At 45.6% G+C, this 27879-nt stretch overlaps 1 protein-coding gene and 1 long non-coding RNA gene across 3 annotated transcripts in view; both read right to left on the reverse strand.

The window, feature by feature from the left end:
- Nucleotides 1–3982: 3982 nt before the first annotated feature.
- Nucleotides 3983–5053, reverse strand: LOC135284977 (uncharacterized). 2 transcript variants are annotated; one of them, XR_010350026.1, is made up of 4 exons: nucleotides 5018–5053; nucleotides 4868–4917; nucleotides 4668–4759; nucleotides 3983–4091 (listed from the first exon to the last, which is right to left on the reverse strand). It is a non-coding gene; the product is annotated as an uncharacterized LOC135284977 (long non-coding RNA). The 2 variants fall into 2 exon arrangements; XR_010350025.1 differs by lacking the exon at nucleotides 5018–5053 and having other exon boundaries at nucleotides 4868–4963.
- Nucleotides 5054–11320: 6267 nt separating this feature from the next.
- Nucleotides 11321–27879, reverse strand: part of DHRS3 (dehydrogenase/reductase 3) — a 35312-nt gene continuing 18753 nt past the window's right edge. Inside the window, exons 3-7 of the mRNA XM_064397276.1 lie at nucleotides 24036–24179; nucleotides 22860–22979; nucleotides 21905–22143; nucleotides 20789–20914; nucleotides 11321–19643 (exon numbers count right to left, since the gene is read on the reverse strand). Coding sequence (XP_064253346.1) covers nucleotides 19559–19643; nucleotides 20789–20914; nucleotides 21905–22143; nucleotides 22860–22979; nucleotides 24036–24179 — 714 coding nt within the window. The 3' untranslated portion in view covers nucleotides 11321–19558. The remainder of the gene's footprint in view (nucleotides 19644–20788; nucleotides 20915–21904; nucleotides 22144–22859; nucleotides 22980–24035; nucleotides 24180–27879) is intronic.

Genomic DNA, 27879 nt, shown 5'->3' on the forward strand with positions numbered 1-27879 from the left:
CCACAGGACACAGTCTCAAGCTGCACCAAGGGAAATATAGGTTGGATATTGGGAAAAATTCTTTTACAGAAAGAGTGAGAAAGTTCTGGAATGGCTGCCCAGGGAGGTGGTGGAGTCACCATCCCTGGGTGTGTTTAACAAAGCCTGGATGTGGCACTGGGTGCCAGGGTTGAGTTGAGGCGTTGGGGCTGGGTTGGACTCGAAGATTTGAAGGTCTCTTCTAACCCAGTGATTCTGTGATTTGGTGATTCTGTGATTTGGTGATTCTGTGATTCAGTGGTTTGGTGATTCTGTGATTTGGTCATTCAGTGATTCTGTGACTCTGTGCTCCCAGCCAGCCATGGGGACAGGTCTCCACCTCATGTGTTTCCACCCCACAGCACCGGAGGAGCCTCGCAGCTCCAGGACGAGCAGGGAGCATTTCTGGAGGCCTGGCTGCTGTTCAGAACAGAAATATTTCCCTTGGCCTGTGCGAGGCTGGAGGAGCTGCTTTTCCACCCCCTCCCATTACTCTTTTTGATTGGCACTTTAATGAGGGCGCCGGGGGTCGCCCCCTGCCAGGGGGCCGGTTCATGCCCCGTTTATCTCACAGTCCGTGTAAGACTAAAATAACACGCCAGGCTGAGTTTCACTGCCTTGTGATCCCCCAGCCCACCGTGATGGATTGAGTGACTGCGGCAAGCTGGCAGCTGAAGTGTGGTGTAACAGGATCTTTCTGTCAGCACAGCACAATGGATTTGCTGATTTCCCAGCGCTCACCCTCGCCCCACAGCTCCCAAAGTCCATTTTCCAGGGGGCTGCAAAGTGTTAATAAATAACACAGCCAAGGTGATGCCAAGCTCTCCTTCCCCTCAGCTGCCCTGCTGCTGACGCAGGAGTGCCAGCTCCACCACTTGCACAAGAGCAGCCATAAATCCAGCCCAGAAGGGAGGAAAGGTTCTGTGCTGCTCTTTTGTTCAGCCCCCAGGGAATTCCTTCTGGAGAGGACCTGCAGCCCCAGGGCTTCCCAGGTCCTCTCCAGAAGGAATTCCCCGGGGGCTGAACTTCACAGGCTGCAGAATCGGGAGCAGCAAGCCACAGGCCTTGTCACCATCTTACTTATCTGCACCAATAGAACCCAGAAATTCACTGTGTGAGGCCTGGATTACAGAATAGTGTCGTAGGTTAAGAAAGAAGTGAGTTTTGTAGGAGGTTGTAGTCAAACTAATTAGTGCTTAGATTTGAATATTGGCACCTGGTTTAGCTACTGAAGGTAGGGACCTTCAATATCCTCGTATCTCCTCTACAGGAAAACCTCAAGCAGGTATTGACCTTTAAAAAACTGGAGTCTAGGAAATGAAACAAATATTTTTAGTCATCCAAAGTGGTCCTCTGCTAACTGAGACCCTGCCTCTGTGTCCTGTTTCCTCAATATCCCTTCATTCTCCTTGTAACTGTCTGCAAAGTAAAGAGCTTTCCTCAAATGCTGGGGAGAACACACTAATTTTTGGTTCCTGCCATCCCAGCCCCTCCCAGCAAGAGTGAGCAAATGAGCTTCACAACAGAAGGGGCTCTTTACTTCCTGCATAAGAGTTTTTCACACAACAAATTTCAAACTAATGACTCTCCCATGCCCCAATGAGCAGCAGTCAGACCAAAAACCCACCCCTGGGGCTGAAAATAGGAAAGGTGAAAGCTTTTCCCTTGCTTAGGACAGCTCTGTAGATCTGTCTATCCACACTTTCTTTCAGGCCTTGCACAAGACAGTAACAGAGCTAAAAACAGCTCCAAAATCAACTTTAGAGGTTCAGCTGCCACAATATCAGTATGTCGTCACATATTTCATTGTGGATACCCAGAACCCTTCTCCATCACTGGGCTCTAGATCCATCTCACTCTGGGCAAAAACAAGGAGCTGAAGGAATCACTAGAGACAGACTGAGCTAAGAGGGTAAGAAAATGATATTACAGATGTTGAAGAGACTCAAAGATCAAGGAAAAATGCACCAGGACCCAAACAGAGAACATGATGAGAAAAAGGAGCCAGACTGAGGAGCTGCTTGAAAAACTGCTCTCAATGGCAGCTGTTTGTGTGGACCACAGAAATCACTGCACGATGCAGACTTCAACTCACAGTGCTGCAGAAATGAGCTCCTGAGCTGAGGAACTTTGTGAGACAAGAGACAACCCCAGCCCCCAGCTGGAGCAGCAGTGACAGCACATGAGGCTGCTCCTGGTGGGAGCCTTGGCAGGGCATGGAGCTGGTCCTGTGCAAACTGCTCCAGGGAGAGATCCCAGCCTGGTCCTGTGACCCAAACTGCTCCAGGGAGAGATCCCAGCCTGGTCCTGTGACCCAAACTGCTCCAGAGAGAGATCCCAGCCTGGTCCTGTGACCCAAACTGCTCCAAAGATCCCAGCCTGGTCCTGTGACCCAAACTGCTCCAGGGATCCCAGCCTGGTCCTGTGACCCAAACTGCTCCAGGGAGAGATCCCAGTCTGGTCCTGTGCTCCCAGCTCTGCAGATCCAGCACCCAGCCAGCTTTGGACTGGGCACCCCAGAGCTGCCAGCCCAGCACAGGGCTCAGGATGTGCCACGAACACCTGGAAGGTTCCCTGGAGCTGCTGGTGGTCCCTGCACCTCCCTGTCCCACCCAGCTTGGTTTTCCCCGTGCAGCTGCTGCAGCCAAGCCCTGAAGGTTCCTCTGGGGAGAGCCAGACACTTACACCTTGCCACAGAAGAGGGCATCCTGAGCCCACAGGCAGGAAGGCTGGGAAAAATCAGGAAAAACGAGTGGGTGGGGGAGCTCAAGGGACCAGTGGGAGGATGCGGGAAATCAGTAACACTGATCTGAAGAACTGGTAACAATTATTAGATCTTTTTTGGTATGAATCATCCCAGAGACTCATCATTTAAACGATGTCACTCAAGGGGCAGTAAAAAAATACAGTGGAAGCCACCAGCCTGCCGTGAGAGGGGTTTGGAGCCACAGGGGGACTGGCCAAACAGGACTGGGAAACTTCACCAACACATCAAAAGGGAGTGAGTTTGGTGGAGAACACACACTCTGACAGATCAGACAGGCAAATTTGTCTCTGGCAAGATGATGATGTTACTTAGAGCTCTGAGGAATCTGCCTGAGCTGCTGGAGAAGGAGTAGCCTCACTTATCTGATGAGCACTGACCTTGTCCTTGCCCTGTGCCCTCCACAAGGGTGGAATTTGTATTCGAAGCTACAGGTTGTAAAATCAGCCAGCCAGAACCACCCTGAGGGAACAAACCCAAACCAGAACAGCAACACAACAGCCCAAACCAAGCAAACAACAGAGTGAGTCTGAACAGAATCTGTTCTGGGTTCTTCAAAGCCACCCAAGAGCTGCCATCCTTGCAGGGGAAGGGGCAGCACAGGGGGTGCCTTGTGCACATCTCTGCTCCTTTCACCTTCTTAAACTGCAGGAGAAGGAAAAAATCAACAACCAGCAGCATCAGCAGGCTCAGGAATCCAGCAGTAACCACATCACAGTCCTCATACCTTTCTCCACACCTTCCACATGACACACCCCCTTTTCCCAAACTGCAAACCATGGCCATTTTCTGCCAACATAAAACACCTTCAGCACCCAATCCATGTCTGCTTCTCACCTGTGGGCAAAATACTGGATGCTGCCAGTGCTCCTTTGCAGCCAGTCACCCAAACCTGGCCGTGGCTGAGCAGCTGGGTGTGAACTGACATTTACAGGGAGTTTAAAGAACTTCCCAGACCCAAAATGGGGGTGGAAGCCATCCCTGTGTGTGGAACAGAGCAGGAGGAAAAGCTGAAATTATTCACTGCTCCAGGAAGGCTCTCAGCTTCCTGAACTCAGGGATGATCTCCAGGCTGCTCTTCCCTTTTCAGACACACAGCTGCCAGCATCTGCCATGCAGAAGGGCACTGCCAGAAGGAGTTTCTTAATTTCTCAATATTTTTTCTTTTTTTTTTCTTTTTTTTTTTCTTTTTTTTTTTTTTTACTTTCTGGACTTTTATGGAATTTAGACACACAGAGAAAAATACAGGACTTGGCTCCTGGAAATACTGTGCATTAGAGAGCTGCTGCTGGTTTCAGACCTTCCTTACCTATGATGGGAGAAAAGGCAAAAGGGAGATTAGAGAACCCTGGAGCTGCAATTCCAACACGGTGGTTTTCAACCCAAGATTGAAGCAATACAAGGAACTGCTCTCCAACAGACCTGACAAACCAGAGATATGGTTTAAGAAAGAAGGTAAAAACCTTCAGGCCTCACCACTATGCACTGATTGTGATGGAGCAACTACTTAAACCCCAGGAACTTTAATTTGCTTGGAGCTTTCTGGGGAGGAGGGAGTGGAGGCCGTGGGGATTTAGGGAAGGCTCAAGAGAAGAAGTGCAGCACTTGGTTCCACACATGCATCTGGAGCACAGCCCATTTCAACAAGGTAATGTGAGTCTGAGCCAAGCACACCACCTTGAGTTATCAGTATCTATTATTAACCTCAAAAAATTAACCTTAATGGTTAGCATAATGCTATGTTTTCACAACATCTGTCAGCAATTATTTGTATTTACTCGCACTGCAAATGCAGAAGAAAAGTCAGAGAAATAAACACCAGAATTCCCACCAGCCTTGTGTTTTCCCACAAAGAATCTCTAATCACTGCTGTTTAGACACTCACATTTGCTCCTTGCCCTCTCCAGTATGGAATTTCTTCCCAATCCTCTGTGACCAGTAACCATCAGTCCTCATTCACCCTGCAGCAAACAGGGACTAACCCCTCTGCAATTAGTGGTGTTAACTCCAGGGCTCTTATAGCAGAAATCAGAGCTGTTCCTTGGATTCCAAACAGCTCCTGCTCTCCCCTTGGCCATGCCTTACCCAGCAAAAGGAGCAGGGAGAGCAAGGGCTGGGCTCCAGTGGCACTCCACCTGTGCAAGGCAGGGTGAGGAACAGGTTAGCTGGGTGAAAAGTTCACTGCAAGCTGAGCTGTCTGTTTCTCTTGCCTAATTTATCCGATATTTGGCTAACCTTGCTCTGAACCCAGCCCCCAAGACCCCCTTCCTCTCATCCCTCCCCAGCGGGTTCGTGTCAGCCAAAGACGCCGCCTCCAATTCCCTTCTCCTGACCCTGCCCAGGGGAGGGGGCTGGGACCCGGGGCCAAGCACAGAGCAGGGCCTGAGCACTGCTCAGATAATCATTATTTATGCTCTAAACTTCAACGAGAGCAAACACACAAAAAAAACCCCAAAAAACCCCACAGTCAGCAACATTGCCTGACACGGTGTTCCAGCTTGTCAGCCTTCCCAAGGCTGGGTGGCACCCCCTGCACCCCCACCTGCACCCTCTGAGGATGCAACACTTCCTAAAGTAGCTTGGGATGGATCCTGATCCCCCTGGCACACAGCTCCCACATCCACAGCCTCCAGGATGCCAGTTAACCCAGGATGTCCATCACCTCCTTCTGCAGCTCAAAAGGAACCTTGCAGACGTATTTAAATTTTGCAAAGCAGAGAGCAGTAACTGCAGAGACACAGAACATGAGCAGGGAGACCCTAAAGGGCTTTTCTCGCCCCAAATCCCATCAAGTCAGTGGAGGAAAGGCTGGAAGGTATCAAGATGTGCTACTATTCTTTTGAAAACAGGATTCCCTGATCCACAGACCTTTATGCATCCTTAAGCTGCAGAATACAGCCTAGGTTTGTTCAGAAGCTGCTGTGCAGTTTCCCTTTCCCTGGTAATCAGCTTCCCACCCATCCTGTGCCCAAAAAATGGGTGGCAAGAGCCCTGCCAGTGCCCCTGAAGTGCAGGGCAGTGCTCTGGGGGTGCCCTCTCAGCACCTCTTGGCTGCACGCGTCAGAGCCCAGCGCTGGTGATGCAAACTGCTGGAGAGGAGCACGCGCTCCTGGCAGGCTCCTCTTGTTTTCCTGCTGGGCCCAGGACTGCTCCCAACACTCTTCAGGGCAGCACAAAGTGCATTTGATGGCTTCTCAATGAACTGGGCACAACTTCAGAGCGAGGCACAAAGCAAACCTGCTGAGCTGTCCCTGCTCCCTTTGGTGTTCGGGCTCCCCAGAATCCACACTGCTGCTGGCACCCTGCTCCCTCCTCCCTGCCTCTGTGACAGGGGGCTTAGGGTGTCCCTAAGATTCTGTGCATGGAGAGAGCAAATGTTTCCTGTAAATCTTAACTTTATCATTTCTGACCTGGCAAAGAAGCTCAGAGCTGTGCCATGGCTTTGATACACCTCAGGTCGGGAGAGACTCTCACAAACAACTTGTTATTATTTTTACAGTCTGTGTCATCAGAGTGCCCAAAGCTCCATTACAGTGTGTGTGAACACACAAAGTTCCTGTCCCACTGGCAGAAACAGTCTGACAGCTTTACAATAAGTGGAAATTCCTTGTGGTCTAAGAACAAGATTAAACTTGTTTCTCTAGGTCAGCAGATGACCTTGCCTTGACACATGGCTTTGTTTCTCTGGCAGCAGTGAGGACTGGCCTAGCTCTGATGTGGTCACTAATTTAGTGACACCATCCGTGCCAAATTTCACCACTCCCACACCAAAGTAGCAAAATACCAGTTTACAAAGAGTACTTTGAAATAAAAATACCCAGGCTGTTAGCAAAGCATATGAGCCAGCAGCACCCTCCCCATCCAATGCTCCATGTTTTCAAGGCATGAAAATTGCTGAGAAGAGCCAAATAAGGTTGTCAAGAAGACAGGAAACTTCAGACTGCTACATAAATAAACTGAGGATACACAAAAACCCCTCAGCCCACGTGGCATCACTCCCCTGGTACCTGCATTCCTCAGCAGCAGGGCCAGCACAGGTACTCACCACTGCCTCAGTGTAATGAATCTGTAAAATAACTGACAATGTATCATTTCCAACCAAGCAATCCTTTGTGCAAACTTTGTTATGGTTTTTAACACCTTTTCAAAACTGCTGGAATTAGTCATGGGTGGGTAAAAAGGAACAGGATTGTTCCAACAGGTGAGAGAGAAAGTCAATCACAGAGCTCAGTGCCCCAGATGCCTGTTTGCTCCTTCCAGCCATGGCGCAGAAAAGCAAAAATACTTCAAAAGATGCCATACCAGCATAATTAAAGACAAGCTGTATGCAATGAAGCTCAAATTGTTTACAGGTGCAGCTTAAGAATCACCTAATTTGCAAAAAAGGACTGCACACAGTGGATGCAGCTATTTTAATAATTCAGCCCAAAACCCCAGAGTTTGTTCATAACAGAAAAGAGCTTGTGAAAACCTAGAGAGACACAACTTTCACTTTAAAAATACAGGAGGGCAATTAACAGGTCAGACTCAAAGCTGTGTCCTCTTCTCCATGTATCCAACTTAGAGGCTTCTGTTTGTGGGGAAAAATCCCAAACAAGACAAGAAAAAAACCACAACAAACACGGAGACCCCAAAACCTCCATCCCCTGCTCCCAAAAAAACATCCCACATCATAAAAATGAAGGGGGGAAGCAATCAGAAATTCACACTTTCAGCCTCAGGCAGATTCTGAGGCTCCTGAGGAAGAATTTTACCCCCATGACTGCAGGGAGACCCTGACAGACACCATGCTCCCCTGCAGGCATCAGGGCACAATCCCAGTGCTGCTGCTGTCAGAACAGGCCCAGACACAGCCCCTGAGCTCCAGGGACTGTGTGACACCAGGAGATCCAGGAATGATGCTTAACACAGGAATTAGGTGAGATCAGCCCAGCTGGCTGGTGCTGACAACACCAAAGTTGTGGCTTCAATCCCTCCACAGGCCATTCAACAGTTGGACTCAATGGAAGACCCCTTTTGGGGGTGCCTTCCAATCCAGAAGAGTCTGGGATTCTAAATTAAAGCCAAGGACAGGGAAACCCATGACCCTGACAGGCTTTGGTGAGCTGCTGAGGATGGCTTGGGGTTCTGGGGTTTCTCCATGACCTGCTCCTTCCCACAGCTCTGAAAGGTCCCACTCGAGCCCCAGCCCAGCCCCGGGCTGCAGAATCCCAGGAGATAAATGTCTGAGAGCAGGGTGGCTGTGGAGCCAGCCAGGGCTGTGGTTGCAAGGCAGGGATTGTTGTTGGTCACAAACAAGGGTTGTTGCTGATAACACGCCGTGAGAAAGAACAAGATGTGTCTGGAGAAGGGCCCATGTGGAGGTAGGGCAGCACTTTCCTGGACAAACATCCTTGTTCAGGCTCCTGGAGATAAGCACAGCACAAGCACAGGCACAGGAGTGAGGCTGGGCAGGGGTCAGGATCACCAGAGACCCAGGAATCCTCTGACCCATTTCCAGGAAGGTCTGAAAGAACATTTGTGACACCTCATCTGCATAGAAAGTGAGAAAACATTCCTGACAATAGAAAACCATTAAAGGGAATCTCCCCAAGTCTGAGAGGAATGTCAGGGCTGTTGTCACCCATTTTTTGGGCACAGGAACAGGATGGGTGGGAAGCTGTAGGTTACCAGGGAAAGGGAAACTGCACAGCAGCTTCTGAACAATCCTTGGCTGTATTCTGCAGAGTGAGCAGCTTATGGATGCATAAAGGTCTGTGGATCAGGGAATCCTGTTCTCCAAAGAGCAGCAGTAGCACATCCTGGGGAGATCATCAGCTGGACTGAAGCATCTGGGTCCATGCTGAAACCAAGAATGACATCCCAGTAGCTGGATCAATCCTGGATCCAGGACTGGTGATCCTTTCCCTTTCCCTTTCCCTTTCCCTTTCCCTTTCCCTTTCCCTTTCCCTTTCCCTTTCCCTTTCCTTTTCCCTTTTCCTTTCCTTTTCCCTTTTCCTTTTCCTTTCCCTTTCTTATTCCCTTTCTCCTTCCCTTTCCCTTTCCCTTTTCTCTTTCCCATTCCCATTCCCTTTCTCCTTCCCTTTCCCTTTTTCCTTTCCCTTTTTCTCTCTCCCTTTCCCTTTTTCCCTTTCCCTTTCCCTTTCCTCTTTCCTTTTTCCCATCCCCATTCCCTTTCCCCTTTTCCCTTTCCCTTTCCCTTTCCCCTTTTCCCTTTCCCCTTTTCCATTTTCCCTTTCCCTTTCCCCTTTTTCCCTTTCCCTTTCCCTTTCCCTTTCCCTTTCCCTTTCCCTTTCCCTTTCCCTTTCCCTTTCCCTTTCCCTTTCCTTGCTGTGCCCGTTTATGACCCTGAGGTGTTTCCTTGCCCTGCAGGGATGTCCTGCAGGCCCTGAGCAGCCCCAGGGGCTCAGACAGACAGCCAGACACACAGCCAGCCAGCCAGCCAGCCATACATACATACATACAGACAGACAGACAGACAGCCAGTGGTGCTGGAGTGGCTGCACAGTGACCTCAGCACCGGAGGGAGGACAGCACCCACCAGGAGCAGCTCCTTGGGCAGGCCCAGCTGGGCCAGGGCCAGCACCAAGCATCCCCAGCACCTACGGAGCAACAATGGCTCACATGTGGGATCCATTAGGGCACCTCGCAGGAATTCACGTCCATTGTTTCCCTTGAAATATAAAGGTTATAAAACTTAATGGCTGCATGACAAGGAAACTATATGAAACACTCGGAGATTTACAGAGTGACTGCTCAGCTCTCGGGGCATGTGGCTGGAAATTGCTGGGCAAAAGCCAATGAGCCCCATGGTCTGAGCTTTTGGGCAGTTTTCTTATTTCTTCCTTTCTTTTCCTGACCTTGCAGACTGGTATTCGGTTACCACAGCAGCTCCAAAGTCAAACAGAAACACAGCTTGTATCTTCTTTCAAGTATTTATTTCTTTTGTCCTGTTAACACCAAGTAATGAAAGGAATTGTAAGGATTTTTAAGGGTGGGGGGAAGGAATGAAAGCAGGAGAAAGCAAAAAAAAATATGGACATAGTGGCTTAATTTCTCACAGCGTGTGCAGCACAAATGAACAGTAAACAAATCCCAGGGAAAAATGCAAACAAAGGCTACGTTTGCTCAGAGTTCCAAGAAAAAAGCCCATCGTGAGTGCCACTGAGCAAACATTTCTGTGATTAAACCCTCAGAGCCTCTGTGTTCAGCACAGCAGGTACCTCCCCCTTCCCCCAGAGCATCCCTGGGCAGCAGCAGCCACAGGGCCAGGCTTCCAAGCCTTGTTTTGGTTTAAGGCATGGAAATGTTGTAATTATGGCATTCAGAGGAAGCAGCAACCTAATCCAATGCGTCAAGGGCAAGTGTGAAAATCTGATTAGAGATCTAGCTAGGGTTTGTCTGCAGAGAGTGAAACAATCAAGCAGCAGATCATGAACAAATACTGTGTTTTGTTGGGATTTCTGACCCAGATTTTGGCAGTCCCAGCCAGGTGAGAAACTCATGATGTTGGCTGCCACCAAAGGGTCTTTGGGTGACCTAAGGGTTGTACCACCAGTCCAAAAATAAATTATCCCATTGTGTGACACCAGGTGAAACTGTCCCATTTTCTGTGCCACCTTTCTACATCTGTAAGAAATGGAAGTGCTCTGGCAGGGCCAGGCTGGCACAGGTGAGGGTCAAACAGTGTGCAGTGCTTTTCCTGCATTTCCTTACTCCCCAAACCTCAGCTGCAGCACAACCCTAGCTCACTTTATTTTCTTAAACAGACCAAGGGTGAATGTGCAGCAACACAAATCCCAAAATACCATCATGCCTTTTCCCTCATGTGGAAATGTGCCATGCCCTGATGTTGGGAGGTCACTCTTATTTTAATGAACTCTTTGCAGGATTTCCAGTGTGATTATTTTTCCCTTGATGATCTGAGGCTGAGAGGCAAATCCAGTGACAGAAACAAAACCAAACTGTGAAAATTTTCTGCTGCAAGTAAAGGCAAATGCACTTTTGACAGCATCCCAAGTTAAGGGTTTTTCCCTTGGAAATGTCTATAGGCACGTTTTTGATCACAGGATTGGAAATATGTCATGAGAACACAGTCAAATATGCATTTGCATTAACACTGCTGCCAGAAGCCATCTCACAGTCATCACCAGACATCCTGGAGCCCCTAGAAAGCTTTCTGTGGGATTGGAAGGCATCCAGCCAGGAGAAAGCAAAGCCACCATGTGATTGGGATGGCCAGCTCCACAGGAAAAGTGCACATTAATGAATGGCAAGCACTCAAAGAGGGAGTTACCATGAAGAGCTTGCAAGGAAATCACTGGCTGAGAACCATCATGTGCATAAAATATCTGATAAATGAAAATCTGAAAGAAATCTATGTAAAGTGATCCAGTGAAAGAAAACAGGCTGGTTTTACAGCAAGAATTGCCCAGGTAAAGCAGTGCTGCTGGCTGTAATAAAGATCATTGGAATACAAGTTGCTCACCCAGCCTTAAAGGATGTGCACCTCAGACTGCAAAAGGACACTCTGAAGCATCGTGAAAATAATAAATTTTACTATTTGTGTGTGAAATTGTCAGAAGAAAACAAACAGCAGTGCTGGGTATTGGGGCTTGCACCGTGTTTCTATTTTCCCACAGATGATTTTTACCTTATGATTCCCCCTCTAACCACAAAGTGAGGTTCTGGCCACCCACTCCCTCCCAGTCCTTCCCAGTTCAAATTCGGATCATGTAGGTGTTAAACAGAATGTGCAGTTATGAACAGAGCTAACAGCTCTCTGGGGCTGAGCTAACTTCACGCTTCAAAGGAACAAACCTGGAGATATTCAGGGCAGCTTGCAGAGTTCATGTCTCAGAAGGTGTGCACAAGGCACAGGTGAGGGGCTGCCTGGGGGGAGGGTGCAGAGGTGAATCTGCAGGCACAGCATTCTGGCTCAGGAGCTCTCCAAACACAGCCCTCTCCAACAGGAACAATTGGAAGAGAGAGATGAAATGATGAAAAATGAAGGGATCAGCAGAAATCAGACCTAATATAAACCCAACTAAAATAAACTCAGCATGGCTCCTGTGGCTCATTCAAAAGCAGCTCTTCTCCAATGAACTCAGGTCAGGGGAAAGATGGACTGGAACTTCCTCTGCTCTGTGCCTTAGGAGCCTCTGGCAATGGGAAGAGGTTTTTAAAGGGAAATACTGAAGATTGCAACTCTACCTCCTACGTTGCATCACAGGAACTGTGACATCTCCAGCCAGAAAGTGTAACTGCTCCTAAATCCTGAGCTTCAGAATTTGAAAGAATTAACATTATTTTCATAATTGGTGTGAGGTCAGAGCTGTGTGTACTTGCCTGAATTCAAAGCCAAGCAGTAGTTTTTACATAAGAAAGCTTACAAGTCTGTCATTTATTTTTAAAACTGGAATGAAGATGCTTTGACTCTGCATGTGTAAAACAGAATGAGATCAGGAGGCTCAATGCTGTGTCCTTGGGATGATGGAAGCAGAGCATTCTATTGCACAATTAAATGGAGCTGTTTGTAAATTATTTATGTGCTTTTAACATATGTAGAAACTTTTGCTGCAGGACATCAGCATTGGGGTTTTTATTTTTCTACGTCAGCATCAGATCACTTCTAGAGAAATTCAAAACTATATTTGATCATTTGATTAACATGCTTGTTAAACCCCAGCTAAAACAACAGGACAGCAGAGAAACTGAATGTGGTTTGGGATTCAAAAATATTATAATAGTTGATCTGGGTGAAGAAGGTTTTTTGGCTGTAGCAGACAGTTGAGAAACATGTCAGATTGCTTCTACTGAATAGTCCAAAATATCAGAATATTGAAAGTTACAGACTATTCAGCCACCAAAGCACAAGTGATAGTGCTTGCTTGTGTTTCTCTCCACTGTCTTCTGCACAGTCCTTAGAACAGGAGTAAAATATTGCCTGGCTCCACAAGTGCTCTCCATGAATTTGCAGCTCTGATGGGAGTTCAGAAAAGAACATAAGGTATTTTACTGCTGGAAAGAAGAGAGCCAAGCTGATCTGGGATTCTGTTTAATCCCAGGGCTGAACTGAGTCAAACATATTCCACATTTATTACCATTAACAAGGGGAGATGTGGCCCAAGGTAGGAGCTGCTGTGGCTCCTTTTTTTACTGGTACCTGAGAGACTCCTCCATTCTCTAAGGCTGACACTGACCCAAAGAACTGCTTTGTTCTCTGATGGATGGATTTTTAAATTTTTTTACCAGCTATTTTGCTCCATTTAACAGTTGAGAGAGCAGAGATCATGAGCTTGTCACCTCTGCTGCTACTTGTAGTAGGCAGAGTTGAAGGAGGTGCAAGACTGGAGTGAACTGTGTGACATGTCTGCAGGGAATCAGTGCTCCCAGCAGGCTCTAGGAACAGGAATTATGGGTTTGGATATCTCTTGTTTTCCATTATTGCTATTTCTATCTTCTGTTAACATTCCTCTGACACGAGCCCTTTTTTCTTATCCCATATGGCAGCAGTATTCCTGTCACCAAAACACCCCAGAAAGCTGATCACCCTGCACTTGCTTCTGTCCTCTCTGCAAAAAGGCACTAAAAGTTGACTTTCCTGGAAAAGATAGCAAGGAATTGCCTCCTTATCTTACAGCTGAAGCTAATGCTGCCCTGTGCCAGCCCAGTGTCTGGGAACACTGATCAGATCAGCAGTGATGCCCCAGGGCAGCTGGTGGCCACACCCCAAAGTGTCTGACCCTAAAAAATGAAGGAAGATCTCAATTCCTGCACTCCTGATGCCCAGGGTTTGCACGTGGTGGCCCAAGAGCCCGTCAGGGGTGAGATGTGAGGCAGGAGGTGGGAGCTGAGCTCTCTGGCACCTATGGACAAGCACAGCCCTCCCCCAGTGCTCGGGTTTGTACTGGTTACCTGAGGCCACCTCCTTCTTCATCCTGGATTTTTCAATTGTCCTGTGGGACCAGGAGTTTAAATCCATCTGTTCAGAGTTTGTGTGTGCACTCTTTACCAGTGCACTGTGATAGTGACCTGCTCAGGAAACCAAATTCAGTGCCAAGTGCCCCAGGAACCTGCAGGAAGGGAATTTTGGAAGCCAGGATCATTTTCAGTCAGCAGGCTTCTGAGATGGATTGATTTAAGGCATTGATCTTCCAACAGGGCTCCTCTTCTTAGTTCCACATGGCTTGGAGAAGGAAGACATCCAACAGGAACTCTTTACTTCTGTATTCTTTCCATTATCATTTGATTAACAGATGGGAAAACTTCATGTCTAGGATGGCTGTCTGTGAAAAGCCTGTACAATACAGAGGCAACTAACTCAGATAAAGAAAAATTGTCTTTAAAAATGCTTTTGCTTAAGAAAGAAATAGGAAATGGAACCACACCTACCTAGTAGCACCAGGTCAGGATGATTAGTGACACAAGCCAGAGAACCACGTCCTTGTAATACCTACACATGATGGATGGCCCTTGCAGCTGGAGAAAGTGAGTAGGGAGTCACGCTGACCCCTGCTTTTACATGGTTGGGCTGCTTTCCTTCCCTCAAAAAAACCCCAAGAGTCAGCTATCAGTTACCAGCACATTGGAGTTCCCAAGCCAGCAAGCTACAAGATTAATTGACTGCTTTTTAGGGCATGGTGACCCACTGGAACGAGCAGGAGTGACAACGGGCTTCTTTTATAGACTTTGCATTTGGCTGGAAATCACACGCCTCTGTTGTTATGTAACTCCAGGGATGTAAGGTGGCATCTTGCCTCTGTCTGTTTAGGGCCATCACACTCCCCCTAAGATTGCATCTTGTCTTCTATTTCGTATTCTCATATATTTTTCAATCACTCTCCAATTACAGTGCTTTCTTCCCTCATTTAAGGAGGAATTGTTCTAGTTTTATGCAGAAAAAATCATTATATGATGCATAAAAAAAATCATCACACCTTAATTTTTTTCTGTGCTAATATGTCACAATGCCCATAACAGAGGTGAGCATAAGGAACTAGTAAGTTTGGACTCTTTGGGAAGGTGTGAAGATATAAATTGTCTCAGAGGTTTGTGCCTCTAGTCCAGGCAGGCTGGTCAGTGTGTGTTTCTGCTCACATGATCTGTTACAGGAACAAAAGAGGGTGTGATGTTGAGAGCAAAGATGACAGGAATGGTCCAGGGGGCAATCAGGTGTGTCCTGTGTCTTCCAGCTGTGCTCTGCAGCTGGGGCAGCTCAGCTCAGCCCCCTGGAACAGCCCCTGCCTGCTCTCCCACTCCTGATCCAGCTCCTTGGAGGACACACAGGGGGGTTTGTGCTGAAGCTTCCTCAAGCTGACTTTCCTTTCAGCTTCCTCAAGGTAGTGCAGGGAGGTGCTGAGGTGACCTCAGGAGAAAAGAGGTGGTAAAGGGAGCAAGAAGAATCTGAATTGCCATCTTCCCACAGGACAGAAGAGAATGAGCTGCAGGGAGCAGGTGAAGTTCTGGTTTTCCTCTTGTCTTTCTCTAAGTCCCTGAATCTGTGGCTGCCACTACTCACAGCTCAACATCTCCCTCAGAAAAGCGTGAGGTCAAAGAGGATTCAGAGAATGCAACTGCTGCTGGTGACTGACAGGTTTGCTCAGACTCCAAACATACCAGGATCTTAGTGCTGGGGAGGTGAGAGCTGCAAACAGTGCAGAATATTCTCATCCTCAGGGCTGCTGGTTGGTAAAAATGCAAAATACTGCATTTGACATAATCTTGCTCTACCCCAAACTTAGGAACCAGAACTGTTGAAAAAGTGGCTGTCACCTAGATTAAATTTATTAAATCCAGGTGAAGAAATAAAAACAAAATAGATGCTCCAAGGATCACCTTGTGTTATTTTCTCAGCAGTTGCATTTCAGCTCGAGGAAGGCACTAGGCCACATTAATGTCTGCTACAAGCAGATGTGTTCTCTTTGAAATACATGCACCCACTTATGCTCTGCCTGCACCGAGTCTGTTACTGGGTTTTGAGGAGCTCTGGCAAGTGCTATCTGTTAATATCTGAAGGTGGGAGTGTTCAGGGAGTTGTCGGAAAGGCTTGCAAGACTAGATCTGATCATACCCACCCACACTAATTAACACATTACATAAAAGTACAACAAGTTTCTCTTTGCAAACATCAGAATCACTTGCCCAGGCACTTTCTGTGCAGTTCTAGAAGAACCTGAGGGACAGACTCTATTGCTTTTTAACCTCAGCAGAACAATGGGTGAGTGGGGAGGGTACAGCTCCCACTTTCAGGGCCCACTCCTTTTTGTGATGCTGCTAGAAACATTCCATTGGCAGGGACATGGCTGGAACAACCTTTTTAAAGTTCACCAGGGGTGCATGAGGGTGAACTTTTTTCTCATCAAAAACCACAAAGGAAATATCAAACATAAGGGATCACATTCCTCTACAAAGGACTCCTCCTCTCCCTGCCCTGCCTTGCTAATTCTGAAAATCACTTAGTATAAACAGCAGCCCTTGAAGCCACCTTGAACTGAAAAATCCTCCCAGTTAAATTTGGCCTTTTTTTTTGTCAAGGGAACATGCTCCAAACTGGCTCATGTTTCTCTAGCATTCAGATTTTAAATCAGCAGCAATCTCCTGTATAAGAGCCATAGTGAGGACTCTTTTACTTCTTCAGAGTTTGGAGCAAGTAAAACTAATTTCCTATGAAACTCCTGTGACCTGCTCCTGCAGCTTCACCTGGATTCCTCCAGCAGGATAATAAATGGATATCCCAATCTCAATTTACTCCAGACCCTTGTATGACATCTGGCTTCAAGATGGTGGCACAGAAAAGTGCAGTGATGACATAGGAAAACAGAAGGAAAAAAATAATTGTGCAGTGGAGAGCAGGAGGCAGCAGAGAGAGCGGGGAAAATCAAAATTAAAGCAAATCAAAGGGCGGAAATTCCTCTGAGAGGGCCTTAGGCTTCAACAAAGCTTGTCCACATTTGCAGCACTTCAAGATTACCCAACAGGACCCTGATGTGGGAAGGTCCCAGCAGACCTCAGCAGGCATTCCAGAGGAGCCTTTCTATTAAATAAAAACTCTTGAGTGTCTCCATCCCCATTTGCAGTTGCTCGATGGGCACTGTCCTGTCTCACAGCACTCACCAGTCAAGGAACTCTGACCCAACTCCTCCCTGCTATCTGCAGAGCAAAGTTAATGTTTTCCTCATTATTTTCTGTTTGCTGCAACCCTCTCCCCCACCGTGACTGCTATTTGACCTGCTGAACGCTCGGGGACCCTGAGGGAAGACAGAGGGAGGTGTGTGCATGAGAGGGGAGAGATGAGGACTCTCAGCTACCTCCTGACTTCTTTATATCCATCAGAAAGAAATCAACAGCACTCAGCGTGCAAGGCAGCTCTGGAGACAGGGAACATCTTTTGTGTGGTGCAGGGAAAGAGCAGATCCGTGTAAGGGACAGGATCTGGGGACGAATGGGGATTCCAGTGTGTGTTTTTACCTCACTTTTGCATTAGGAAGTTGTCAATGAACAGACTCTCAGCACAAAGGTTTAATTTCAAGGGGACACTGCTCTTTCACCACAGTTGATTGCACTTGCAGCTACAAGCCTGGCACACCCAGCTGGGATTAATGAGAAACTGGAATGGATCAGAGAGCACAGGGGGAAGTTGGTATCACCAGATCTTCCTCTCCCAAACCTCTCCTGATAAACCTGGTACCTTCAGTATTCCAGGCAGATCCTGGAAGGGTTCTCCTCTCATGGCACTTGACTTTTCAGTGAGATGGGTTTCTCAAAAAAAAAAAAAAAAAAAAAAAAAAAAAAAAAAAAAAGACAAAAAATAAAGCTGGAAGCATCTATTAGGGTGGTCTCAAAATGACAGAGATTGAAGTTTCTTTTCATCCTCTCCAGAGAGCCTCAGACATCCAGGAACTCCAAGGAAAACTGCATTTTAAGAAACATGTTCAGAGGTGTCACAGTGCTCCAGGTTATAGTTCTGCACTGACCCAGGCAGGAGAGCCCCTCCAAACACTCACCCAGGCAGAGGGACTTCAGCAGTGGCACTTTCTGGCAGCACCTTCCTCTTGGAGAGCTCCAGAAAGGAGAAACCCAAAGGTCTGCAGTAAGGCCAGGCCTGATTTCAACACTCACACCTTTGCATCTCAGTAGCAGGTCTCCATTAAAGAAGTATTTTAAACACAGCTCACAGCTTTTCTGCTGTACCTCAGAAGTCTTTTAGGAGATGATATATTGTGGCATATGGGTTTTTTCCTCATCTGAACTTTTGTGTAGAACCTCTTGGTCTATGAACAGATACTGCTTTTCCTTTCTAGAACATGCTGCATTTGAGTTTGCTGAGCTTTTGACAGACATTTAGGTAGTCAGACTTGCAATTTTGAGGTAGGGAAACACCAGGAATATCTGCTTTGCAGGTCAGGGTGCTCCTTCAGGTGATTCATTTTGCCCCAAGCCACACAGGACATCTACAGAAAAGCTTGAAATTCGAGTCAGGAGCCCTAAATTCACTCCTTTAATCACACATCCACCCCTGAGGCACTTCATTCAGGTGTCTCCAGTTGGACTTGCTACTTCCTCTATTGCAATTATATTAATTTCTCTGTTAGTAGTGCTCCAATGTGCTGCTCACTGCATTTTGCACAGGAATGCAGTGTTGCCCTTCCTAGGCTGTCCAAGAGAATATTTCACTACAAAAATAAATAATGTCTAGCTGCTTCTGGTACCTCAGTCCAAGCATATTTATCACTTTTGGCTGATCAGTGCCTGATTCAATGTCCCTAAAGCACAATGGGTTTATTTCCAGATGAATTCAAAATGCATTTAATCAGGTGTTTTCTAAATGTGGTCCCAAATTTCACATCTCATGAGCACAACAGTAGTGTCTCTTAGAGCATTATTCCACTTCACTGTGCAGATTGATACAATGGATTTTCCTCTGCATGGATTATGTCAGTGAATGTATGTTTGTACAAGCAGGCTCTAGTTTTAGTTCTAGATTTAGTTCATCCCCAATGTGCTGCTGCCTACGTGTGTGGCAGTCTGGGATTAACACTAAAAATATATTTATATTTTATCAGAAATGAACAAAAAAAAAAATCAGAATGACAATTTCACATATGAGTTCAGTGACAGAAAGAATCTTCCACTATTTAAACTCTCAGCTCTGCTGCCTGAGCCTTCCTGTCCAGCCTCCACAGGGGAAGTACAACAGCTTTTTTGGGCCCAGAAAGAGAAGTCCTGGGTGGCCTTTAGCAAAGAAAACATTGCTTCATGGTTTGCTCCTTCCCCAGTGTGTGCTGGGAACAGCTTCATCATGGGATGGAAAGTAAAGAAAGAGAAGGAAGAACTGTCCATATCTTTTAGTTCTTCAAAGTAATTTTGAAGTTCCCCATTGAAAAAGCTGAAATGAAACCAGGGCAGCTCCCCTGGAGAGAGGGCACAAAGTGTGTTTGGGATGGATGTGCTGCCTCTCCACTGAGACAGCCCACAGACACTTAAGAAACAAAAATCACATCTTAAAACTATGAGTAGATTTAACAATTGAACTCTAAAGAATTAAACATCATAGAAACATTTCACACTTTCTGTTTGTCTTTCCAAGGGTCCACAGTCCACTCACTCAATCCTGTGCAAAGGTCATGTTACTATGGATATGACCTGCAAGAAATGTGTTGCCTCAGAGCAGCACAAGTCACATGAACAGGCTGGAAGCCAAGACTTGCTGATTCACAGTCCTGTAGGATTTTCATGCTCGTGCTGGGTTCAGTGCAGAACAGTCCTTGTGCCAGCCTATGTTCGTCCTTTGAAAGTGTTCATGCAGGTGTAGCTCCCAGAAAACTTGTGGATTTCTTCAAGTGCTGCCTGGGGAAGAATGCTGGTGTAGAAACAGAAAGGAAAGGAGCAGATGAGACAAACCCCTTAATCTGTTCTGATGAGAGATATGTAAATATGCATTTAGGGACATAAATACACAAATGTTCAAAAACCAGCTAGTGAGACACAGACAAAACTGGCATCAGTTTCCTGCTCTGAGGAAGCTTACAGGGAGAAAGTTCCATCCAATCACTCTTGCTCTACAGAAATATTTATCCAAAAAAGTCTGTAAAAGCTGTAACTTGGAAGATACCATTTTGTTTTATTCCTTCTAAATACTATACTCTGATATATACAGATTTAACCTGAATTCTCTGGTTGCCCTGCTATCTGGCTGTGCAAGGCATGTGGCCTCCTTATCCTGAAGTATGGATAGAGACCTCTGATTTCCTGACAGCTACGGTAATGGAAAATAACCTATTAGTTCTTACAATAAAATGGAACAGCCCTTTTTCTTGTTGACAGAATTTCTGGGAACTTCTACTCCAAATTTTACATTCAGAGCAAAGCATTTACTGTGAATTATTTTTTCTTGTTTGAAATGCAATACTGAAATTATTTTCCACTGAAGTCTTATTGCCTTGTTTCAGTTCCTGACTGCAGCAGCTTTTCCAAAGGCTTTAGTGCAAACTGGCATGGAAACACAACGGTGAAAGTCCTTCCTCTGTGCTTGTTCCAGGTTATGAAGTTATGGTTTTTTCCCTTAGGTACATTCAAATTTCAGTCCTGATCATACACAAAAATATTGATTTAATAGTTTCACTGATGTAACACAGGCAATGCTCTCTAAATGCAGGTGGGATGTCCAGGCCTTATGGTTCAGAAATCCTGCACAATAAAAAGCCTGGAGTCCAACAAGTGACTTAATAAATCCCAATCACCCTGTGCAAGTTAATGACTATGAAATTCCCCAGACAAAAATCCAGTTTACACCTCAGGAATCCAAACTTTGGGAACAAAACTGGTTTCATGAGGGGTTATACAAAAAAAAAAAAATCTCCAAAGGGAATTTCAAAGTGCTTTTGCTTCCATGACTGTCTTTCAAGGGAAGAGATGAGAGAGCAGTTCAGTCAGCCTGAGCTCTGCCTCAGGGAACAGACACAGAGCCAAGTGGCCAGGCTATTGCTGGGCAAAGGAAATACTCACCTTTTTAGGATAACAAGAACGTGCATTGTCCATGGAAGGAGCAGGAAGGCTTGATTCATCTGAACAGCTTCCACCGTCCTCCTCGCCACTGTCTCTGGCTTGAGAGGAGGAAAAAGACTAGGGAACCTGAACAAAGAAAATGAAATAATTACAGGTGAACCAAGCTCCTCCTTTAAGGTGTTACTGACCACGTCCTGTTACTCTAAGAGATTGTTGGTAACTGGCCTTCAAACATGCCCAGGCCAGGCTATGTCCCTAAGAGGCAGAAAATTCCAGTTCCACCCAAAAATGCCCAAAAGCAGAAAGCCCAGTTCCAGCTTAGGTAAACAGTTAAGAATGTACATGTTGGTGCCCTCAGGGAGAAGTGGCAGAGAGTAATCAGAGCCCTGATTCAGGGCTTTTCTTAATTTGAATGCAAACCAATACCAAATGCTGTCTTTTCAGTGATGGTGTTTTTCCCTTTACTTTCTGTTCCTCTTTGCTTGATTCAAATCCTTGACAGGTGAAAGACAAATATTTTCCTCCACCACTTTTAATACCAAACATAAGGCTTTTCCCAGCTCCTGCAAGAGCTTGACACTGCAGATTTTCTTGACTAAGAGAGCACAAGCTGTATTAAAGGTTATTTCACCCACTGTAAAAGATTAATTTGGACAGCCATTACTTTTCTTTTGGACGGGGGAAAAAGGAGGTACTGATAGTCTCACTTCAGTAAGTGGCTGTCATTCCTTTCAGTGGGAAAGGATTAAGTATTCCAGTGAATAAAGAAGGAACTTGTACTGTTAATTCTCAAGCAATTTGTAAACTGGTCTTTCTGCATGACCATTGCAGATGGCTTCCCCTCCCTGTCTGGTAGGGCTTGAACACATGCAGGGAAAGCCAGCTTCCAGTTCTCCCAGCAGCAGCCAGTGTCTCCCCAGCACAGGGTGGTGCAGGAGTATCCCAGCACACTGAGGGAACCAGTCTGATGGGTCCCAGGTGGCCTAAAGTGACCCTCTGTTCCCAGGCAGCCAAATGAGACACCAAATTCTCTTAACTAAATGAAGCATTAATTAGGAGTGTATTCTGATGATTCATTTAAAATGAGATGCTTTATTCTAGTTCCCCTGGACTGACCTGATTCTCATGCCCTGGAACATCTCTGTGCTGGTGTGGAAGGGCAGGACTGTGGTGGCATTCACTCCAGGACAGTCCAGCAGCCCCAGGGTCAGGCTCTCCATGAAAGCAAAGGATGAGGCTTTGGAGGTGCAATAGTCAATGGCACCAGGGATGGCTGACAAGGCCAGGACAGAGTTCAGGCAAACAATGTGCCCATTCTGGAGCTCCAGCATCCTTGGCAGGAATGCTTTGGTGGTCTAAAGAATAAGAGAGTTAAAAGAAGAAAAGAAAAAAAAAAAGCTTAGCAGTGATACAAGAAAAACAGCACTGACTGAAAAAGATAAAGGTGACACAGACACAACAAGCCCAAGTGTTGCTGTTCATTATGTAAGGAAAGGAGTAGCCTCGTTATTTTGTCATTTTCTGAGATTCTAAATGGGCAAAGTTTGTGTAGAAATACAACAAAAGTCTTTTCTAGCACATATATGAGCAGTACCCCCAGATAAAGACCATGAACAGAGTGCCTACTATGCTAAAGAACTTTTATGGAATAAAGTCTTCAAGTAAGTGATGAAATCACAAGAAGCTCATTTTCATTTCTATTGTCTGATTCAAACTGGACTGAGTTTCACAGCTCCCTTCCCTGTAGTCCCACACTCCTCTGATGTTCTCTTCACATCACCATACAGGAAACTCCTCTGTGAGCTCAGGCTTTGACAAAGACATCAAATGTTTTATTGGAAATCACAGAATGGGAATAAAGAGCATCACATACTGAGTACTACTGAAAAAAATATGTTTATTTTTTTATTTTTGATCTCTTTCCTCTGGCCTTTGCCCCTCACATTGTTTTTTCTCTCTTGTTTTCAAGACAGACTGGTTTCACCAAGCATCCCTTGGAAAGACCTACTGGCTGTAATCTGTCACTCTCCTTCCCACCTCTGAGTACGGGGGACACAAGAGCTTATCTCACCCAGAACTGTCCCAGGGTGTTTATGTGCTGGGATTTGAGCAGGGCATCGTCGTCGCTGTCCATCAGGCTCTTCCCATGAACCACAGCAGCATTGTTCACCAGGATGGTGATGTCACCCACCTGCAAAACAAACAAACAAAAAAAAATAAAAAGCTTGTGACCAAAGGTATCTCTCCTCACAAATCAGCCATTTCCATTAGAGCTGAATAGCCATTATTGCCCAACTACATCATTATTTTCATGGGTTTTGACATTCTTGCCTATGGGCCCTGTAATCCTTTGTATCACCTCACGCAGGTAGCTGGACTTTGTACAATCTTATCTGCATGGTCACCCTCCTTTTTTCCCCAATATATTATTTTTTCTCATCAAATACTGAATCACAAAACCACAGAATTGTTAAGGTGGGAAAAGACCTTTGAGATCATCAACCTGGCACCACCACTGTGTTCAGCACTAACCCACGTCCCCAGGTGCCATATCCACATGGATTTTGAACACTTCCAGGGATGGTGCCTCCACTACTGCCCTGGTCAGCCTGTTCTGATGCTTTACAACCATTTCCATGAACATGTTTTCACTAATATCCAATCTAAAACCTCCCTTGGTGCAACTTGAGGCCATTTCCTCTCATCCTGTCCCTTGTTCCCTGGGAGCAGAGCTGGACCCCCCTGGCTGCACCCTCCTGTCAGGGAGCTGTGCAGAGCCAGAATGGATGGCACTATTTAAAGTGAAAGCACTTTGATTTGGAAGAGGCAAGGATGAAGGTGAAGGCTAATAATGGAAGTTTATAAATGCAGCTGACATCTTAGCACCCTGTGTCCTTCATTTACTCTCCTGGTGCTCTCTCCTCTTTTCATGCTCTGTTGTTTTTCCCCCTGTGCCAAGTGCTGCCGACAGCAAGCTGACTTTGATCCATTCACGTGCCTATGGATATAGAGGGGGCTGTTATTCTGTTATTTAACACTGAAATGTGTGAAATGATCCATGAAACCTCCAGGGTGAACCATGCTACGGGGCAGACTTTTATAATCTGCGCGTTATACTCCACAATCCATATTTTATATATAAAATACCTATTGCACATAGTGAGTCTCCTCCTCCAGAGTCTCCTTTTTCCAGAGTGAGCCCCCAGCTCCCCCAGCCCCCTCTCAAGCAGTGTTCTGTCCCCCTGACCTTTTCCCTCACGGCCTTGGCCTGCCGATAGACTTCCTCGCGGTTCCCAACGTCGCAGATGAAGTAGTGGCACTCTGTCCCCATCATCCTGATCTCCTCCGTGGTCTCCTTCAGGCACTTCTCAGTCCGACCCCACAGGATGATCTGTGGCAAGAAACTTTTGTTAGAGGCGAACTGCTTCTGTTTCATATCTGAAATAATTAAAACATGCTTCTGACTTCAACGGTTTGATGGAAATCTTGGATGTGTTTTCACTGCCAGGGCTGTTGTTTTGCTTCATTTAAGAAAAGCAATGACTTTCTGTTACATGGGGAGTATCAAGTGGGACCTGTGTTCCACTGCTGATCCTCTGTTTACAGATTCTTTACAAGCAACACAAGCTAAAACAAAAACTCAGATCTGAAGTCTAATGTGAGTGGTATATGGAATGTTAGGAAATTTTTCTGCATCGTGTCATTTCAAATCTCTCCCTGTTTTTGCCATACACATGTACAGAATGACAAATTAATTTAAAACCACAAACCTTCCTGAATATCTGGTGTGTTCTCTACTTGTTTTACGTATGGAGATAAAACCTGCTCTGTAGTAAAATGTATTTTTTCAGCCTAGTAGTTACTTGCAATGCTGATTGCAGGCTGGTGTCTCACGTGCATTTCAAACAAGTGTTCATCCTACAACAGACTTCTAAAGTGAGAAATTTCAAGCATGAATTTATTTTGCAGCTCCTATATGCAGGATTTCACTTGCCACTGCCTTTTAACTCAATAAAAATTAAACACTGCTTCTTGTACAAAGAAACTTCTGAATATTCATGGAACAAGCATTCAAATAATGGAGCATGGATCTGATTTACAATGAGACATAACCAGCCAACCCTATCTGCATTTCTACACCATCAATGAGGTCAGAAACAGAAATAACTTGAAAAGTCACCAGGTCCATTAATTTTCATCATGGGGCTTTGTCTAATACAATTCTTTCTAGTGAGGCAAAACCATCAAGTTTGAGATGGGGCTTCCACCACTGTCCTTCAAACATTAATCTGCAGCTAAACAGATGTAACCACAATTTTTTTTCTGAGTACACAACCATATTTGCTATTTAAGGCTACTGGAAGGAATATAATTTCATCTCTGTTACTTAAGATATCTATGAATGAACTGATCCATGGTTTTTGCTCTTCAACTAAGTCTTCTCAGCACTTATCATGTTATAAATAGTGAGTCACCCTTGTTCTGCAAAAAATAAATTACTGAATGGAGCATGTTGCTGCAATCAGCTGACTGTTCTGTGACTCTAAGAGCAAGATCCAAAAGGGAGAGAAGAAATGGTTGCTACACTGAAAATGCAAAATTATGGTGCTATTTCCAAGCATGTGTGACCCAGGACTATAGTTCCTTCTCACACTACTGTGTACTGAGTCTGTATGAATCTGGCCAGTATATTGATTTTTTTTAATGGTTAAAAATAAGTGCATTTACATTTAAAAGATTAAAGAATCTTTGAGTTTTCTGGACGTTGAAAGAACAGAAGGAAAAAGATCTGAATTGAATCACTGCTTATAGCTCAATCCCTGCAATTAACTTAATGACAGGCAAGATAAACATAAAAAATTATGTGTGCAATATTCTTACCCCACAACAAGTCTCTGGCAGGGAGCTTTAACATGCTTATATTTAAGGACTAGCTAAGCTTATCTCATAACTGGTACTAAAACTAATCTCTGGCAGGGTCAAAGAGCCTTCAGTGTGCCCAAGCAAGGCTAAAATGCAGAAGTACCCAAATCCTCAACCACTTCCTAAACAAGTTACGTTTACAATTAATCCCATTTCCATGTCATTAGCACATCTGTGAACACAAACACACCCAGACTGATAAGATTTATATCCTCAAATTCTCCAGAGCACTAACAAATCTGGTTAACCAGAAACTTCAGAGTATGTATAAATATGCCAGAGCCATTTCATGGGAAATCTTATCTCAGGGGAAGTAATTTTCAAGGAAAAAGCTGTGATCACACTTAAAAACTATAAGAAAGCATATGGCTGAAATTGCAGCTTGTGCACTGGCCTGGCTTCTAAAGTCTCAGCGTATCACCCTTGGCCATCAGGGCTTGGCATCTCCTCAAAGCTTGTAAAACTGATGGCTATTTACTCACTTCTGATCCCAGGGCTAGACCGAGGAATATTTTTCATGTGTACACTGCAGACTTGAAGGGAAATCAAGAACATGTGAGAAATTTCACAAGCTCTCAGGAAGTATTTACAAAATACTGTTCAGCTGCGAGCACATGCACACTTGCTCTCCCTTTCACAACCCACATGGAAAGGGGAAGGAAAAACCTCTGTGGAAAGGGGAAGGAAAAAAACAGCACAAAATGTCAACTGCAAACATCAAGTTTGATGCCCACAGAGTTTTGCATCCGGGTGAACTTCACCCTCTTTGCAGGGTTGGATTAGTCAATGTGCACACTAAAAAATGAAGTGACTTGCTGAAGAGTGATGGAAGGTAGGACAGGAAGAGGAGAGAAAGAGAAATAAGGTGTCAGACAAGTAGAGTGTAAGGCAGGAAACTGTGCTCACATATCTAACACTCCAGTGCTTCACACTGCTATTGCTAAATAAAAAGTAGATCCCTCACTCTTCACTTCAATCTGTTTCAAGCATCCATAGAGCCTCCTATTCCCAGGAGCTACCACTGGTGCACTGAATGTCAGGAAATATACATGGAAGAATAGTTAAGCAAAGGATAACCTGTCAAAGGAACATCTGTCTGTGATGCAACTCTTGGATATACTATTTTTTTATGCCCCAACAGTTTCATTGAGACCTTTAATATCCTATAGGCAAGTCTTGCAAGGTGACCCCGTTACAATCTGGGCCATCTGGGGAAGACAGAATTTGCTGTTTATCCTGCTGACAACATTAATTTCAACACTGACTTCTTTCCATGAGACGTTTTCATGTCTTTGATACTGTCCACACTCAGGTGAAGGCTTCAGCCTGTGTAAGGGAAAGGCAGTAAATAAAAGACCATTCTTTTGTGAGAGGTCCCTGATGACCCAGTGGGAAGTGAGGGCTCCTGCCGTCATTTCTGCTACTTTTTACAGATGGATAAAACTCAGAACTCAGTATAATGTGCTTTTGGTCCAAATTCAAGCTTGACTGCTCCTATGAGATCATATGAGACTTTAAATTTCTCTCTTACATCTGGCCAGACTGAATTGGCACAGGCTTCCCCCCAGCCTCCCAGGACATCAGATCTTACAGCGAGACAAGTCTGGAATTGCTGCATTTGTCTCACAGTTGAGGCTTCTGTTGCTGCTGAACATCTTTAGCAAGGGCTTGGTTTGCAGTCTTTCTGCACAGGCAATACAGCAATTTTCTGATCTTTCTGATGTTTTCTGGGTCCTTTCTCTCCTACTGCCTCCTGAGATTAGCTACAAACTCCTCAGCTCTCTGTGCTCCTGCATTCAGCCTCTTCTGCAAAATGTGCCATTAGTGGTGATCATCCAGTGCTCCTGAACAAACCCTTCTGCTCCCTGTTGACCTGATCAGACACTGTGGCCTGGGGTTGTGTGCTGCTGCCCTGTGAGCTCCAGTTTCCCAAACACTGGCTCTTCACTTCCCTTGGGATAAAGGAATATTATTCTCTGCTCAGTAAACATCAAGAAAGGCACCACTTCACCCCGCCCCAGCCTGGATTCGAGGGCTCTGCATTCATGCACAGTCCAGAGCTGTGGTTTCAGAAATGGTCCATTTTATTAGGAAGCACAGTTTTTCAAATGTAGACAGGGGGCTCAGAGTCTGGTCTGTCTCCTCTTTCCTTTCTAAGTGCAAGTCTG

Source organism: Passer domesticus, chromosome 22, assembly GCF_036417665.1.
Source record: "Passer domesticus isolate bPasDom1 chromosome 22, bPasDom1.hap1, whole genome shotgun sequence".
Lineage (NCBI taxonomy): Eukaryota > Metazoa > Chordata > Aves > Passeriformes > Passeridae > Passer > Passer domesticus.